The sequence below is a fragment of the Epinephelus lanceolatus genome, chromosome 17, assembly GCF_041903045.1.
Source record: "Epinephelus lanceolatus isolate andai-2023 chromosome 17, ASM4190304v1, whole genome shotgun sequence".
NCBI lineage: Eukaryota > Metazoa > Chordata > Actinopteri > Perciformes > Serranidae > Epinephelus > Epinephelus lanceolatus.
In genome coordinates this window covers 34,349,365-34,363,976 of record NC_135750.1, presented here as the reverse complement: position 1 = coordinate 34,363,976, position 14,612 = coordinate 34,349,365, and the positions used below count along the sequence as shown (strand labels likewise).

General features: G+C 40.2%; 1 protein-coding gene across 1 annotated transcript; it reads right to left on the bottom strand.

Moving 5' to 3' along the window:
- Window positions 1-1,489: 1,489 nt before the first annotated feature.
- Window positions 1,490-13,657, bottom strand: ogfrl1 (opioid growth factor receptor-like 1). The gene is made up of 7 exons (XM_033612572.2): window positions 13,326-13,657; window positions 10,816-10,902; window positions 10,622-10,700; window positions 10,233-10,311; window positions 8,074-8,140; window positions 7,413-7,558; window positions 1,490-5,741 (listed from the first exon to the last, which is right to left on the bottom strand). Exons 1-7 carry the CDS (start codon window positions 13,509-13,511, stop codon window positions 5,189-5,191), a joined length of 1,197 nt encoding a protein of 398 aa, XP_033468463.1. The 5' UTR covers window positions 13,512-13,657; the 3' UTR covers window positions 1,490-5,188.
- Window positions 13,658-14,612: the final 955 nt, after the last annotated feature.

The following is a 14,612-nucleotide window of genomic DNA, read 5'->3' as shown; positions in this document are numbered from 1 at the left end:
GAGGATGTCAGCCGACCAACACTCGCTACCCGGTCCCTGGTTGCGGCAATTTGCAATGCTGGCCAGCTAGGAATGAACTAGCAGCCAGTACAGTACAGTCCTCTCTCGTCTAGCTAACATTTAGCCGTGTTACTTACTGATCCATTAGAAAGAAAGCTAGCTGGACATCGGTTTTGAAGCCTCTTTGGTCATGGAGCTCCCTCCATCTCTTGAACGCCTGACTGAGGTTTACTCTTGTTTTTCTCTTCTTTTATCACTCTCCTTTTTGCTCTTCTTTGCCTCCTCAGACAGAGGAGCTCGTTTTCTTTTGCTAGGCCGTTTTTCACTTGTCTCCAAACTTTGTCCGTCTGTCATTGTGCTCGTGACTCAACTATCTCATGCCCAACTCCTCATAAGGACCAGCTCCAGTCCCTGATTGGCTGACCGACCAGTTTCGCAATACATGACACGTTTCCTGCTGTAAAGCAGATTTTTTCCGCGAAATTTCAGCCCCAGTGACAGAAGCTTATTACAAAGATTGCAAAGCCACTAAGTAACCTATGTAAACGCTGATAGTCTGATTTTACTGTGGCCACTACCCTGTGCAACCCACATTATTTTCATAATGATATATTTAGGAAAAGATGCTATCTGTTGCCTCTTTAATTAAAGTTTTACGATAAATGGTCAAATAAATGTATGAATACATCTTCCCTCTGGTGAATTCCAATTTTCAACATTTACATTTTTACAATCCAGAGCTGCTGTATGCTAGAAATAAATCAGAAATAGGTACTTCATTGGATTTGCTTGTCAGGGACGTAATATCTAACAGTCCAACGTCAGGGCTAAATGTAAGTCCACTGCTGTTAGGGTGCAGCAGTGGGATTTCAGGGGTTTCCTACCACAGATGTACTCGTTGTCGACTTGTTGTTCAGTGTTTCAGTCACACATTGTGTAGCTCTCTGACTGTAAAGATCAGTGTATAAAGGAGGCTGTCAGTCTTTTCTTTTGTTTCTCGATAGTGTGGCTATCCATTCAGCGCATGGTTTTGAAATATAAGATAGCACTCTCTATTTTCTCGTCAGGCTTCTTAACATAACACCATTTACCTGTCATTTGCTTTTTTCCGAAGGAGTCTTTTTCTTTGTTTTGCGTTGTATATGGCATCGATGTGCGTATTAATACTGCATTAGTTCCAGTCAGATTAGAGGTTCTGACGTCAGTGATGTTTCAGAAGTCAGGCAGATAATCTTAGTTATATTAAGTATCTGAAAGTGTGCTTTGCTTGTCTAATCCTCTGCTGTGAGTTCTTTCAACGGTGTTCAGCCTTGGCAGACAAACTGTGGCTCTTTGGCTCCAACCATGGAGGTTTACCTCAACCAATTCGATTATTCTTGCTTCCAGAACAGTTCTTATTCTGACAGGTGCATGCTAACCAATATTAAAATAAAATGGGCAATGCTACAGACATGTTCTTCAAACATTTCCAGATGAAAAAAACTCTTAATCCACATCCCCATTTTTATTTAGGAATGGCAAATTTCACATTTTTGGGCAAATGTCCAGTTATTGTGGCCCTTTTATGTCCAGCAAGCAAAGTGAATATTCATCTGGGGAACAATCACATTTTAATCAATAAGCCAGATACAAACAGTTTCAAGTATTACATATAATGAACCTCTCCTCTTCACCAGCTCTTATTGGACTTATTCCTGCTGTTACTGTACATGAATGCTCATTCTGTAAGTGACTATAATGCAAACAATAATGTAAATATCAAAATGCTGTACAAAAAAGAGGATGTTCAGGAAATCAGTTGGGAAAGACACTCCTTACAGCATACAGATAAACATAAAAAATACAAAAAAGGCACTTAATATCAGACATACACACACAAACACACACACACACACACATATGTACACACACTAAAAATTCAGATACTTGAGCCCATTTTTTCACACAATTCACCTGAAAAGTTATTTTTACAATTATATCAGATACACTTGGCTGGGGAGCAATGTAGAGGCCTTGTCAGCTAATGATAAAAAGGCTTCATCCTACAGGAAGAACAGCTGACAGGAAGTCAGGAAGGAGTGTTTAAATTCCCAATCACTGCTGTCTCACACCTCACATGGCTTTTTATTTTCTATCACAAATATATATTGCAATGAGAAACTTAAATGTGTTTGAAATGTTACCTAATATTAAACAAAACGGCCTTAACTTGTCTGTGTAGGCCTGTGCCGAGTTCCTATTGGCTGACTGGACAGAGCAATACACACTTCCTGATGTGTCAGGCTAATATTGGCCTTTCATATAAAAACGAAACACAAGCAAGGTGATGCTGCCAACCTCTGATATGATGAGGGTGATGATATGTTTGTTAACAGCATGTCAGAGGTGAGTGTAAAATCAGCTTCACTTTCTTAAGCAGCTGCTAAACCTAAAAAAAGAACAAGTCTTTCAGGGGAGAGTTCAATTACTGTAGCCTTATTAGTGCTAATGTAGTGACTCCTGCACCCTTATCAGAGTACTGCTCCGGGGGAAATAACATTGTATGGGGTATTTTTTGGCATGTAAATGAACAAAATTTAACATTTTAAAATTCTGACAATAATATCAGCAGCTGCACTTGTACAAGTTGTCTGATTCAGAGGGATAACATCAACAGTATCACTGCCCACTACATGCAGCCTCGTTGAGATTACCGTCAAATTATTGCAAGGTTAGACACTATGAGAACAATCAATCACGTTCATGATGCTGGAAGTTCCTGACCGTTTGTTGTATTTGTTGTATATCTGAAGATCTGTTTCTAAATCAGTGATTCGGAGAAACCTACAGCGCTTTCAACAGGAAGACACAGATTGTCAAAAAAGTGCAACACACCACACATCAATTGTTTGATCACATTAGTCACAGTTCACATCCAATCACCTTGGTTAGTTAATATAGAGGGCTTTTAGGTGACACAACACACTCTGTGGTGGCCATATTGGAGGTTTTATGCTATTGGTAGCCTAACAGCAGCTGAAAAAAGCATTTTACTAATGATAGCAGTCAGTGTGTTAGCTATGACACAGTCACCTTTAATTTAAAATTTGAACATGGAAGAGGTTAAATATCGAATCTGTAATGATCTGTTGGAATTCAATATTCACAACTGCAGCACACGATGTCATGACTCCAGTGTGAGGCATCTGTAAAATGCACTATGATCTAATGCATGCCCTGTTGGCCTCAATAAACTAGACAAGTGTCATTCACTTCAGTAACACAGAATGGAGGAAATTAGCAAACCGCTGAAACATAATGTGTGAAAGCATTTTGGATTCTACACAGCCTGTAAAATCCTGAAAGGTGATAATCAGATCAAGATATCAAGATAATGAATTATCTTGTGGGAACAAGTTACTATCTTGTTCCTAGAAAATTAACTTAAAGGAACAAGTCAATTATCTTGTTCCCTAAAGATAATTGACTTGTTCCCACCAGATAATTAACTTGTGGTAATAAGTCCATTATCTTGTGGGAACAGGAAAAGAACTTGTTCCCACAAGAAGATAACTTGTGCACACAAGATAAATGACTTGTTCTTACGAGGCAACAATCTTGTGGGAACAAGATACTTGACTTGTTCCAACGACTTCTTGCGGAAGCAAGTTAATATCTTGTGGGAACAAGTTATTATGTTGCTCCTACAAGGTAGTAACTTGCGCGCACAATATAATGTACTTGTGGGAATAAGTCAAATATCTTGTTCCCAAGAAAACTTGTTACTATAATATAATTAACTTGTGGGACCATGTAAATTTTCTAGTGTGCACAAGTTATTTTTTTATAGTAACAAGTTTTCTTGTGTGCACAAAAAAATCACCTCTCAGGATTTTAGGGGCTCCATAGATTTCAAAACCATAGTGGACATAGCGAATGCACTGAACGTCAATTCTTCAGTGGACTTACTGTCAGGCTCTGTGGAATGCATTTGAGTTATTACATGTTTTTATCTATTAAAAACTGAGCGAAGAAAGAGCGTTTACTGAGTCAGAGTAACCTACATTTTGAAACACATCTTTCTATCGACACTGCTCCCTTTGCCTTGAAACAGCAGCAGCAGCTTGACCTATTGTTAGATGCTATATTTAGCCATCATTTGCACATAGCTGCCTTTCCAGTGGCCCTCCACGGTGCCAGTCATAGATTACAGGAGAGTAGTGATGTCACTAAAAAGCCTCTCTATTCTTAACTATTTCTTCTAGATAACACATCACTAATAAGTCTTGATTTTTGCTCTATCGTTATGTACAATATTTCGGGGGGAGCGGCTACCTTCAACTTGTGGGCAGTAAAATAGCCAAGCAGATATATATTGAGTTGTGCATGTTACTATCAACAACAGACTGAAGATTTCAAATCAGTCTCAAAAATATGTTTCCAAAGTATTGCTATGACACATGAGCCTTTTTCACTCTTCCTCTCTTATGTGTTCATTATGTCCTTTTACAGGATCTGGGTAAAAAATAATAATAATAATAATAATTTCTCCCTGATCTCCTTCTTCACATTATAATTTCCACTTTTCAGCACCTGTACGAAGTGAACACAGTCCAGCTTGTTGCTCAGTGGAGCTCCAGCTACAGAGTTTGATGAACAGACAGGACTTTGTTTCCCAAAACCATCACAAGACCAACAGGCCAATCAGCACTTTGGTTCTAACATGGTCCTCAGTATCAGTACCCACATATCAGACCTAAACATTCAATAAGGCTGACTAAGTTGTCTCATTATCATAGCCCTGATGAGGAAAGGCCTTGTAACACGTGTTTGGGTCTCCACTGGTTTTTAGACGGTTTTGGGATTTGGTCCAAGGCGAGTTTGTTCAGCTTGGCTCAGGATATGACCTCCCATCTCAGTCCCACGCTATATTCAATACAGAGTTGCACTGATTCATCAGCGAGGAAATATAGTTGTTTATGGTAAGCCCTTAAACTGAATTGACTAATGACAATTTTGTCAGACTCTATAAATGCGTTTTAGTATTACTGTCTTGATCTTAAGTTCCAGCGTCCACAAGTAACTCTGCTAAGAATAAAGTTGTGGCATAAACAATGATTTTTTTAATGTTACAATTAAACCGGTTAATTTTAAAAATAGCTGTTTTGTTTTCTGGTGTTAAAACCAGAGAACAGTCAAACCCTTTCCCCTATAGAGGAACAATCTCAGTGTACTCGTTCCTCTCTCCTCTAGCTCCCACCATCATCAACGCTCCCTCCAGTCCTGCCATATCAGAGCTGAGTCCTGCGCAGCCCTTTAGCCCTCCTCCAGCCAGGTCCTGGCATGTCATGGCATCATGGGAAGACACAATAATCCCACTACTGGCAGATGCGGTGCTCTCCTCCCCCCTCCTCTGTTGCTCTGGTGTTGGAGCAGGTGCTCTGATCCCACTACTCCCAGCACCTACACTGCCTCCGACACTGACACCAGCACCACCTCGCCTTTTAGGTGGCGGACCCCAGAGGAAGGCGTGGGCAGGCTTGTAGTGCTGGCGGGCGTAGCGGAGCAGGCGTCTGCGGGTGGCTGGCAGGCGGATGGTGTACACGTAGTACTCCAAGGCGCTGTGCTGCATGTTAGGAATGGTGTTGTGGCACAGCGACTCCTCCAGGAACAGATGAACCAGAGGGGCCTTGAAGGCCTCATAGCCAAGCTCGCCCAGGGACTTCAGGATGCGAGTGATCCGCAGGTAGTTGTGCTGGGACCTTAAAAGAAAGGTGAAAATTTTTACTATGACTAGTCAAAATGCTCCTGGGAAAAATGCAACCTTCTATCAGTAGTAGATGAGATATTACTTCATATTGAATGGTTCTGTATAATGACACAAGTATGAATTTATCAATGAAAACTATGGCAAAAAATACTATAATCCCCTTTATTTCACAACATAAACATGACTAAAACTAAGTCAAAAGTAACTCTACAGTATCCTCCACCAAGCACCACCTGTGTGGCTGAAAAATAAAGCCAACACACAAGTGCCGAAAAATGCAGTTCCTCTAATGGCCACTTGAGGCTGGCTCCAAGAGTGAGATAATCCCTATAGACCCCCATGTTAAAATGTCCAGCTTTACAGCAGAAATAAACATGTTTACAGCCTGGTACAAAAAAAAACAGTTTTGGTCTATACAGGGGTGAATTTTACAAAACTCCCCCATTTACATTTTATTAAGGCTTAAAGTTATGCATAAATAAAGGTGTGGCCACTGCAAGGCTGTCTACAAGTTGTCACCACAGTCTATGAGTCACATGTAACCCTCGGTCCTCCACAGCGCCACCCTCTCTCTTCAGAGTATGGTCACTTCTGGCTCCAAAAATCCAAGATGGAGATGCCAAAATGCTAAACTCGAGGATTCAAAACAGAAGTCCACAAACCGATGGGTGACTTCTTCATCCACTATTATTTTATGACCCTATTGTGAATTTCATCAACGAAAACTACAGTGGATTATCTTGAGTAACCAGGTCATGATTTCGGGAAAGAGACATTGCTGTTCAGTTTTTTAAATGTTTTGTTCTTTTGTTCTTTGAGCACCACAAGCTGAGTGCCATCTAGTTCTATTATATTGGAGAGAAGACAGACATCTCTATGGCCGATATCCCCAACACTCAGCAACTCACATCAAAACTATCTAGAATGATAAATAGCACAAGAGGTATGAGGAAATATTTTTTGATTTTGGGGTGACTGTTCCTTTAAAGAACTCAAACAAATGTAACTTTTTTCATATTTCTCTAAAGAAAAATCAGACCAAATTGTCTTTAATATTTGTTGTGAATATACAAAAATACGTTTTCAGGAAAAAACTTAATCAACCTCAGATGCTAAAATTAACACTGCATGACTCATGGTGTTCACATCCACTTGCATTCTGAGGTCTTTGACAGTACAGGACATTAATTATTAAGAATAGCTTGTTTCTGGTGGTTGTTTGGCTTGAGAGCAATCTAGAAACCACAGTGCACCACATGCAAAAGCTGTTGTGTATATTCAATGGGATATTAAAAGCAAGAGAAGGGAATGCAACTGTACTGAGCAGCTGCTTTATGGAGGAGAATTTGTTGTTTTTAATGAGCTTTGGATAATGGCAACAATTAGCATCAGATGCTAAGGTTTAGAGGTAGGTTGTGACTTGAGGAGGGTATGGTAGTATCACCGAGGAGAAAAACATGCTTGTATCAAAATTGCACACTCCAGTGTGTGACATTCACGTGGTTCTTTGGCAAGAAACCACACAACTACTCTCAGGCCATGAAACTATCAAAATAGGTTGAGAGAGAAAAAAATCACCCTTTAAATGACCCCTTAACCATCTGTTCCTGCAGCAATCGGCAACCGAGCCATAAGTCGACACAAACTTTGTGTGTGTGCTTACTCATTAAGGTGCTGGAAGCGCTCCTGCCAGTTGGGAGCCCGAGCAACATTCCCACTCTTATCCAGCAGTTTGATGCCATAGAAGTCCAACATCAGGGAATAGGCCGCCAGGAATCTGCGCTTAGCTTCCCGAGTGCTTTGGAATTCCTGACAGGATTAAACACAGCAGATCAGAGACCAGCAGGCAGGTACAACATTACCCAAACCACATCTGGGACACATCTGCACTCACTGACAGTGGGATGTTAATTAATTTCAGAAAAACTAACTTTCAGCTGAATAAATACACCTGGGACACAAACATACAAGTGGATAAGCATTCTCAGCATTGACATTAATAATGTTCAAACTGATGTGAGATTTATACAGAGACCTGAGTATTTCCCTTAGTTTTTTTTTTTTAGCGGTTCTTTATTGTCCCATCTGAGTGACTTGTGTAACTGCTTTATACAGGGAACATAATGATGAATATGCAACACATAACAGTACTCTGTCATTTTAAATGTCAAAACATCCATTGTGTTAATGGGAATGTTTTTAATTTACCGGTTGAATGGAAGATGCACTCTGTTACTCAACCACGGCAAACACTTGTGCAGTGAGGAAATGCAAACAAATCAGATATATATACACACACACTATGTGTGCTTTATGTTTCTTACTTTGATCTCGTCCTGAGTCAGTTCATGTGCGTAGAAGTTGAGCCCTTGTTCTCTTAACGGAAACAGCCTGCCACAAGGACAAGGAATCAAAAACACATAATCAAATGAAAATAGTCCCCCCCCATCAATCATAGCTAACCAACTGTAACTTGGCCTGGTAGGCTTGTCAGGCTTCGGATTTCTCCACATATTGAATGACGTGCATGAGGATGTAGTAAGAAAGATAGTTTGAATATAATGATGCCTCTTTTTCAGTTTTGGGAAGACAACAAAAAAATGGCAAGAGTGAATTTAACAGTCCTCTCATGTAATCTGCAAATATTAGCATGTCCTGCTAACCAGCCCACTACCTACAGTAGTCACGTAGCATTACTTCAAGGAGTTAGCACATCATTAACTAATAACTCTAAAACTTCAATTAATAGCCCGGGCTATTATTTGTCTAAATCGTTGAAATCAACGGGCCTATATTTGGGACAGGCTTCTATATAAGACAGGCCTATATTTCCTTTCACACAAAACTGTGCAAAGATTGGGAAAAACAATCAAATTGTTTATTTAAACCAGTATGAATATTACTTCTTTAAAAATTACGCTTTCAATAACGTATCAATTATGAATCATTCTAGCTCTGACAGACAGCACATCAGAGAGCGAGTGATTATGGCACCCAGTATACCCAGTATACCGACACAACATCACTTTATTCTGTTAAAACAATACTCACAACTTAGATCGATTTTTATGATTCTTTTGATCGAAGGACCCTTACGGATTAAAAGAATATGAACAACTTACAGGGTAATCGAGGAATGGACACATACATCTAAAGTTAAAAAAATTAACCACTTAGCAACCAGACCAGGCGTCTAATTAAGACAGGCATTTACGTGTCAGAATGTGTAGCTGCTAGTAAAAGGGACTGTGTGCTTAACTGGGACTAAGCTTTTAACTGAAGTTTTACGGGACATTAGTTTGTGAGGTCACAGGTTACATTTACATGTAAAAAGCCCCAGTCCAAGCAGCACATCCACTCTGTAATATTTCTTTCTTGTGTGGAAGCTGGTCCTGGATGATTCAGAGTTCAGGCAAATATCAACAGCTCTGTTCTGCTTTGCATTAGATTTGGGGAAGTTTTAATTCCAGCAACCTCAGCCAAAATTAACGACCCAAGATAGCGATAAGTTTGGCAGAAATGTCAGTTAGTCACCATTCTAAAAGTTTATGTCTTGAAATAACATAAGAAGTGAAACAAACTGCTCTGCTAGCCACAAAGGGTTATGCTAGAATTAAATTACTTACATTTGAATTACATTTCTCCTCATTGTGTCTATAGTACTAAACTAACAAGCTCAATACAGCAAAACAACGTTATTTCTTTATTTCTGTTTGTTCAGTTAAACATTTAACCATTTAACCCAAGGTTCCCATTTTAAACGAGCTGGATACATAAAAAGTCAGCCGGAGACAGGGTTTTAGTTTAACAAAGGTTAGTTTAACCAGCTAGCTACAGTAGCTATAACTGAACAACAGGTGTGCTTTTAACCATCCCTGGCTAGACTGTAGCTGGGTTTCCAAAAATTTTAACAAATTTTCAAAAATCTGCAAAAAAATAATGCAAATGTATGTGTGTTTCTATCCACAATGAAATGTGGACAAATGGAAATCTGTAGAATAAATATTACAGCTATGTGTTCTTGAAAGAGTTTTGGTAACAACCCTGTGTGGACAAGCGTGTTAAAAGCCATCCAGTGACGACAGAGGGAGCTTGCAATGACGTCATCATTTATTTCCTTAGTCTCCTAGTCCTTCCTTAGTCAGTTTCCTTTGCACTTGGTCGTATTTATTTTTTATCTATATACCAACTTTTTCTCCTCCCCCATGCAAAAAAACTTTTTTTCAATATTTAACTACAGTAACTAAAGCCAAAAGTCAGTTTCAAATCCATTCCAATTTTACATTCAGGAAGTATAGCTGATTAAATGCTCACTTCATTTCTGGTGACATTTACTTCACAAATTGACAGTAAAGAGCAAGCTTTTGACATGTCAGTTACTGTGGCTTATAGCATGCAATTAACAGTCCAGTCTCTTCTGAGGAGTTGGTGCTGTCACATATAGGGCAGATGAAAATGGAAATAGACAGATTAAATGTCTCACCACTGAATGTAGGTGTGATTGTGCTCCAGTTTTTCATAGTCGCCTCTCCACTTAGTCAGGATCTCTTCTATGTAGATACCTGAGAAAAGACAGGGGTTAATTAGCGGCCATACACATTTCTAGTGTGTGTGTGTGTGTGTGTGTGTGTGTGAGAGAGTGAGTCCGTGTTCGTGTGTAAGCGTGTCTAAACATTGGATCAGTCCACTAATCTGCTGGTCTTTCCCAGTCAAACATGACCTTTAGCCAAACAAAACTCACTAAGCCCAAAGCCAACATTTCTTCTCTCCACAGTGGCTGGAGGTCTACATGAACTCTGTGTGTGTGTGTGTGTGTGTGTGTGTGTGTGTGTGTGTGTGTGTGTGTGTGCATGTGACAGAGAGAGCTCTCACCATCAGGTACTAGCGGGATCTTGTTCAGGTAGAAGCGCAGGTTACGGTACTCATTGGGTTGCCGGGACTTTCTGTAGTTCTGCAAACACACAGATCAAAGAGATCACACTAGGTGTCAACAATACAGAGAAGCCATCTGTGCACTGTGTATCTACAGTTGTGAGTATCAATGGTTTCAGTGTGTGTGCATGTACCGGGTAGCTATGACGGTATTTGTAGAGGTCCCTGGCAGCGTAGAAACTCCTCTTCATCTTTGGAATAGACTCTGGAGATTCAGTCAGCTGAGAGAGGTGGACAGAGAGAAATTAAAAGGAAAGGAACAAAGAAAAAGAGAGAGAAAGAAAGAATAGGTTCAAATGCAGATCTGAAGCCAAAACATCCCATGTTTTAACAGATGCAGTACAGCACTCATCGACCATTCAGCTGAATTAAAAGCACTGACTTTGCTTTTGAGGTCGATGGCTGTCATCATCCATTTCTTTCCAGCAAAGGAGGACAATTCACATCAGCACTGCCATGCAATCACTACAAAAGGATGCTAGAAACTAGATCTGATTCTCAAATAAAATCTGGGTCATGCTATCTTCCACTGGTCCAAAATGCTGTGACACTGAGCCTGATACAACCTGTTATATCTAACCACATACCATCTACTGGATAGTCTATTAACCACAGTAAAACTCAGGTATGATAAAGTTTAAAAAACATCACCCAAAACCTCAAACTATGTACTAGGTGACACATCCTAATTTGTGCATCCTTTTACAGCCACATTTGTGGCTCTTGTGATCCTGACATTACATTACAATCTGAAAACTGCATCCTAACTTCACAGACATTTCTAGTTGCAATCATCAGTGGCACCCGCACAAGTTTTAAGCAAAGGTGGCGAGATGGTGCCACTGAAACTCTTGGAGTAGCACAACAAAATCAAAAGCCATACCTGAATTTCAGGAATTCGACTCACACGCTGATATACTGAATTCTTACTTTATAGTTAACATTACTTATTATCTGATGTGCATAGACTAAAACCGATACAGCAAACATTTTAGTTCCACAACAATCCTGTTTGAAAGTGTTATGTATTTGTATATACATGTGTTAGGCGATCCATCACTGATTGATTTATTATTCAGATATCTTAAGGTCAAGGAACCCCTTTGAAAATGACCATGGCAGGTGCTCCCTTGCAAAAATTTGCCTTACTTTGGAGCGTTATTTAGCTCCCCTCCTGACAGCAAATTTGCGAATCCTTGGATAACAGATGAATGGCCCACCTTACTCTGCCTCTGATTGGCCTACCCCGACATACTTACCCTAACTCTAACCAGTCCCACTCCACTTACCTAAACCTAACCAATCCAACCAACGAAGGCAACTAGTACTAGCCAGTTATAGGGAGAAGAAGGCGGGTCATTCCCTCGTTATTTTAGGATTCACAGATTTGCTATGCCTGATATACCCTATGCCAATAATGTGGTTGGCACCAATGGATGCCTTTGGTTGTCAAGTTTCAGAAAAGCAGAACAAAGGAATACTTTGCACATCTATTTCCAAACAGGTGCATAGGAGAGGGATGAGCAGAACACAGCTTGTAGAATAACTTGCAAAAATAATGATTTTAATGATGGTATGTTTCAGTAACTAGATATTCATCAACAGGAAGCAAAAATGCCAGATGAAGGTCTACTTACTGAAATGTCACAGCATTAATATCATTATTTTTGCTAGTTAGACAGTGTGCGGGAGTTCTTCTACAAGTAGTTTCAGAGGATACCACTATCTTCATGCCAGCTACAAAATGAGTGCACCACAGCCTCTTAAAGACAGTAATGCCTCCAATTATTTTCTCCAGGCAGCATTATATCAGGGTGGTGCCTCTGGTAATCATGGCAAAAAAAAATTTGATTGAGTCTGAAGTCTGATTTAACTAACACGTAACAAAGAGTGATTCAGTGAATTACAGTTTCTCCAATAATCATGTTACAACCTACTGGTGTAAATATTCTCAAACTGTGAAGCAGTCTCATAATAACCACTCAATCAACTATTCTGATAATTTAGGGCACAGGGACCATAATCATAAGGCTCTATTTTTTTTTTACTTTATAAACCAGCAGGCAGGCAGTGTAACTTCAATAGGAAAAGCAACAACGGGAATAACCAACTATCTCTGATAATTAACTATGTATGTGTAAACGTATGAACACAAGTATGTGTGCAGTATGTAGTCATGCATAATGCAGTCTTTGCAAGCATATCAGCACCACATAGTCGCGTTGATATGCATCATACAGTATACAAAATAAGACTTCATACTTTTAAAATTCACTTCATTCACTCCATGTCAGATGTGACATCAGTTTAACAGTTGGTTCTCTGACACCCATCACTTGTGTATCTTGGTGAAAGTGACAGTAACAAGAGAAGTGCCACAGTGATGACTTAGTAAAGTTCACACTATGTGAGATGATATCTGTCCACATAACCAAGGCTACATAAACTGACATATTTTTGAATGAAGTTTGGTTTAGCAGTAAGGACCGGACCGGCAGTGGTAGTCGGGGCTACTCGGTTGCCCTTTCTGTGTCCTGGCCTCGTCATTAACGTGCGCTGCCGGTGGCACACATGTCAAAGCACTGTGTCCCGGTTCTGCCCCCCATTGTGTTATAACACGCATACTATTAAACCCTCACTGTACCTGCGGGGACGTGTCCCCGGGGTCCCCGGTGGCCCGGTCACTCTCCGCCGGGCTGACGGAGTCCGAGATGCCGCTGTCATCTTCAGCCGCCGGCTCGTCGCTGTCGGAGTCCGACCCCCACGTCGAGTCGCATTCCTCAACGGTGCTCGGCTCCTTGAAACGCCAGCTGCCCAACAGATTTCCCATTTAAAAAACATGCAACACCTGCTCTCTGCTATTGTCCTTACCGCTGCACTAACTACTACATCATTTTGCTCACAAACTGGTATTTTGGTTTGCAAAGTGCTGGACTCACATTGCCCTCAGAGTGGAGCTTTTAAATGGCAGAAAAGGGGGAATTTCCAGATCAGCACCGATGATGCGTGTTACTGTATGAGGGGTGATTAGTGCCTCAACGCAGCAGGAGGAGGTCTTAAAGCTACAAGCCATGAATTCTGAACTGAACAAGCAGGGCTATTAATTGTCTCAGTGATTGCTAGAAATATCATGATTTGTTCATTTAAACATAAAATGTCAGTTGGCAGTGGTTGCTTATATCAGTGGTCAAGTAGCTAAAAAGAATAAATATATATGTAAAAAAAACAGTGTAGTGTTACTACCATAACTTTTTGTGATTACATTAAAGTATTTCACTGCCCGAAAGAGGCCTTTAGTCTTTTCATAAAACTGGCCTCTCTATGCATTAGAAAGGTGCAAATACTTTTGACTTTGGTGCTATATGACCAGAGAAACGAGAAGCTTTTGCTCAAGAGGTAGGACACCTACAGCTAAATGCACTGTGCCTCACCGGAACATGAAGTAATGAGAATTGCCTAATCCAAGAACAATATGGTGGCTGGCTGGTAATAAACAACATTGAAGCAAGAAATGGGCAACCCAGTAACAGGACCTTGGTTCATATTTGATCAGCACTGCCTAGTTTTACCATTTGAGCTCAGTATTTTCAGCCTCCATTTCAACAAAAAAAGGAAACAGTATGGCGCCCACTTCCTGTTCTTAAACTCTCGTAATACAGCTAAACAGTACAGTAAACTACGTTTCTGCAAACATTTTATGGGAGAAATAGGCAACACATCAATAGTATCTCGGTTTATATTTAATCAGCACTGCCTAGTTTTACAGTTTGGTCTGAGTTTGAGATCAAACTCTTTTCAAATTCCTGTTTGTGTTCCCCCACTTTCAAAAACTTTGAATTTTTCAAACAACAAACATCATGCATCAACATACAAACATCATGCTACATCATTCTACTCTTCTCTCAGCTGTCAGATTCTGGCTAAGAATGTA

Bases quoted from the DNA above. Each gene is read 5' to 3' on its own strand.
- ogfrl1 (XM_033612572.2), bottom strand. From the start codon at position 13,511: ATGGGAAATCTGTTGGGCAGCTGGCGTTTCAAGGAGCCGAGCACCGTT. The intron at 10,903-13,325 runs GTACAGTGAGGG...CACCTCTCTCAG, and splicing joins CCGGGGACACGTCCCCGCAG to CTGACTGAATCTCCAGAGTC. The intron at 10,701-10,815 runs GTACATGCACAC...GTGTGTTTGCAG, and splicing joins AATACCGTCATAGCTACCCG to AACTACAGAAAGTCCCGGCA.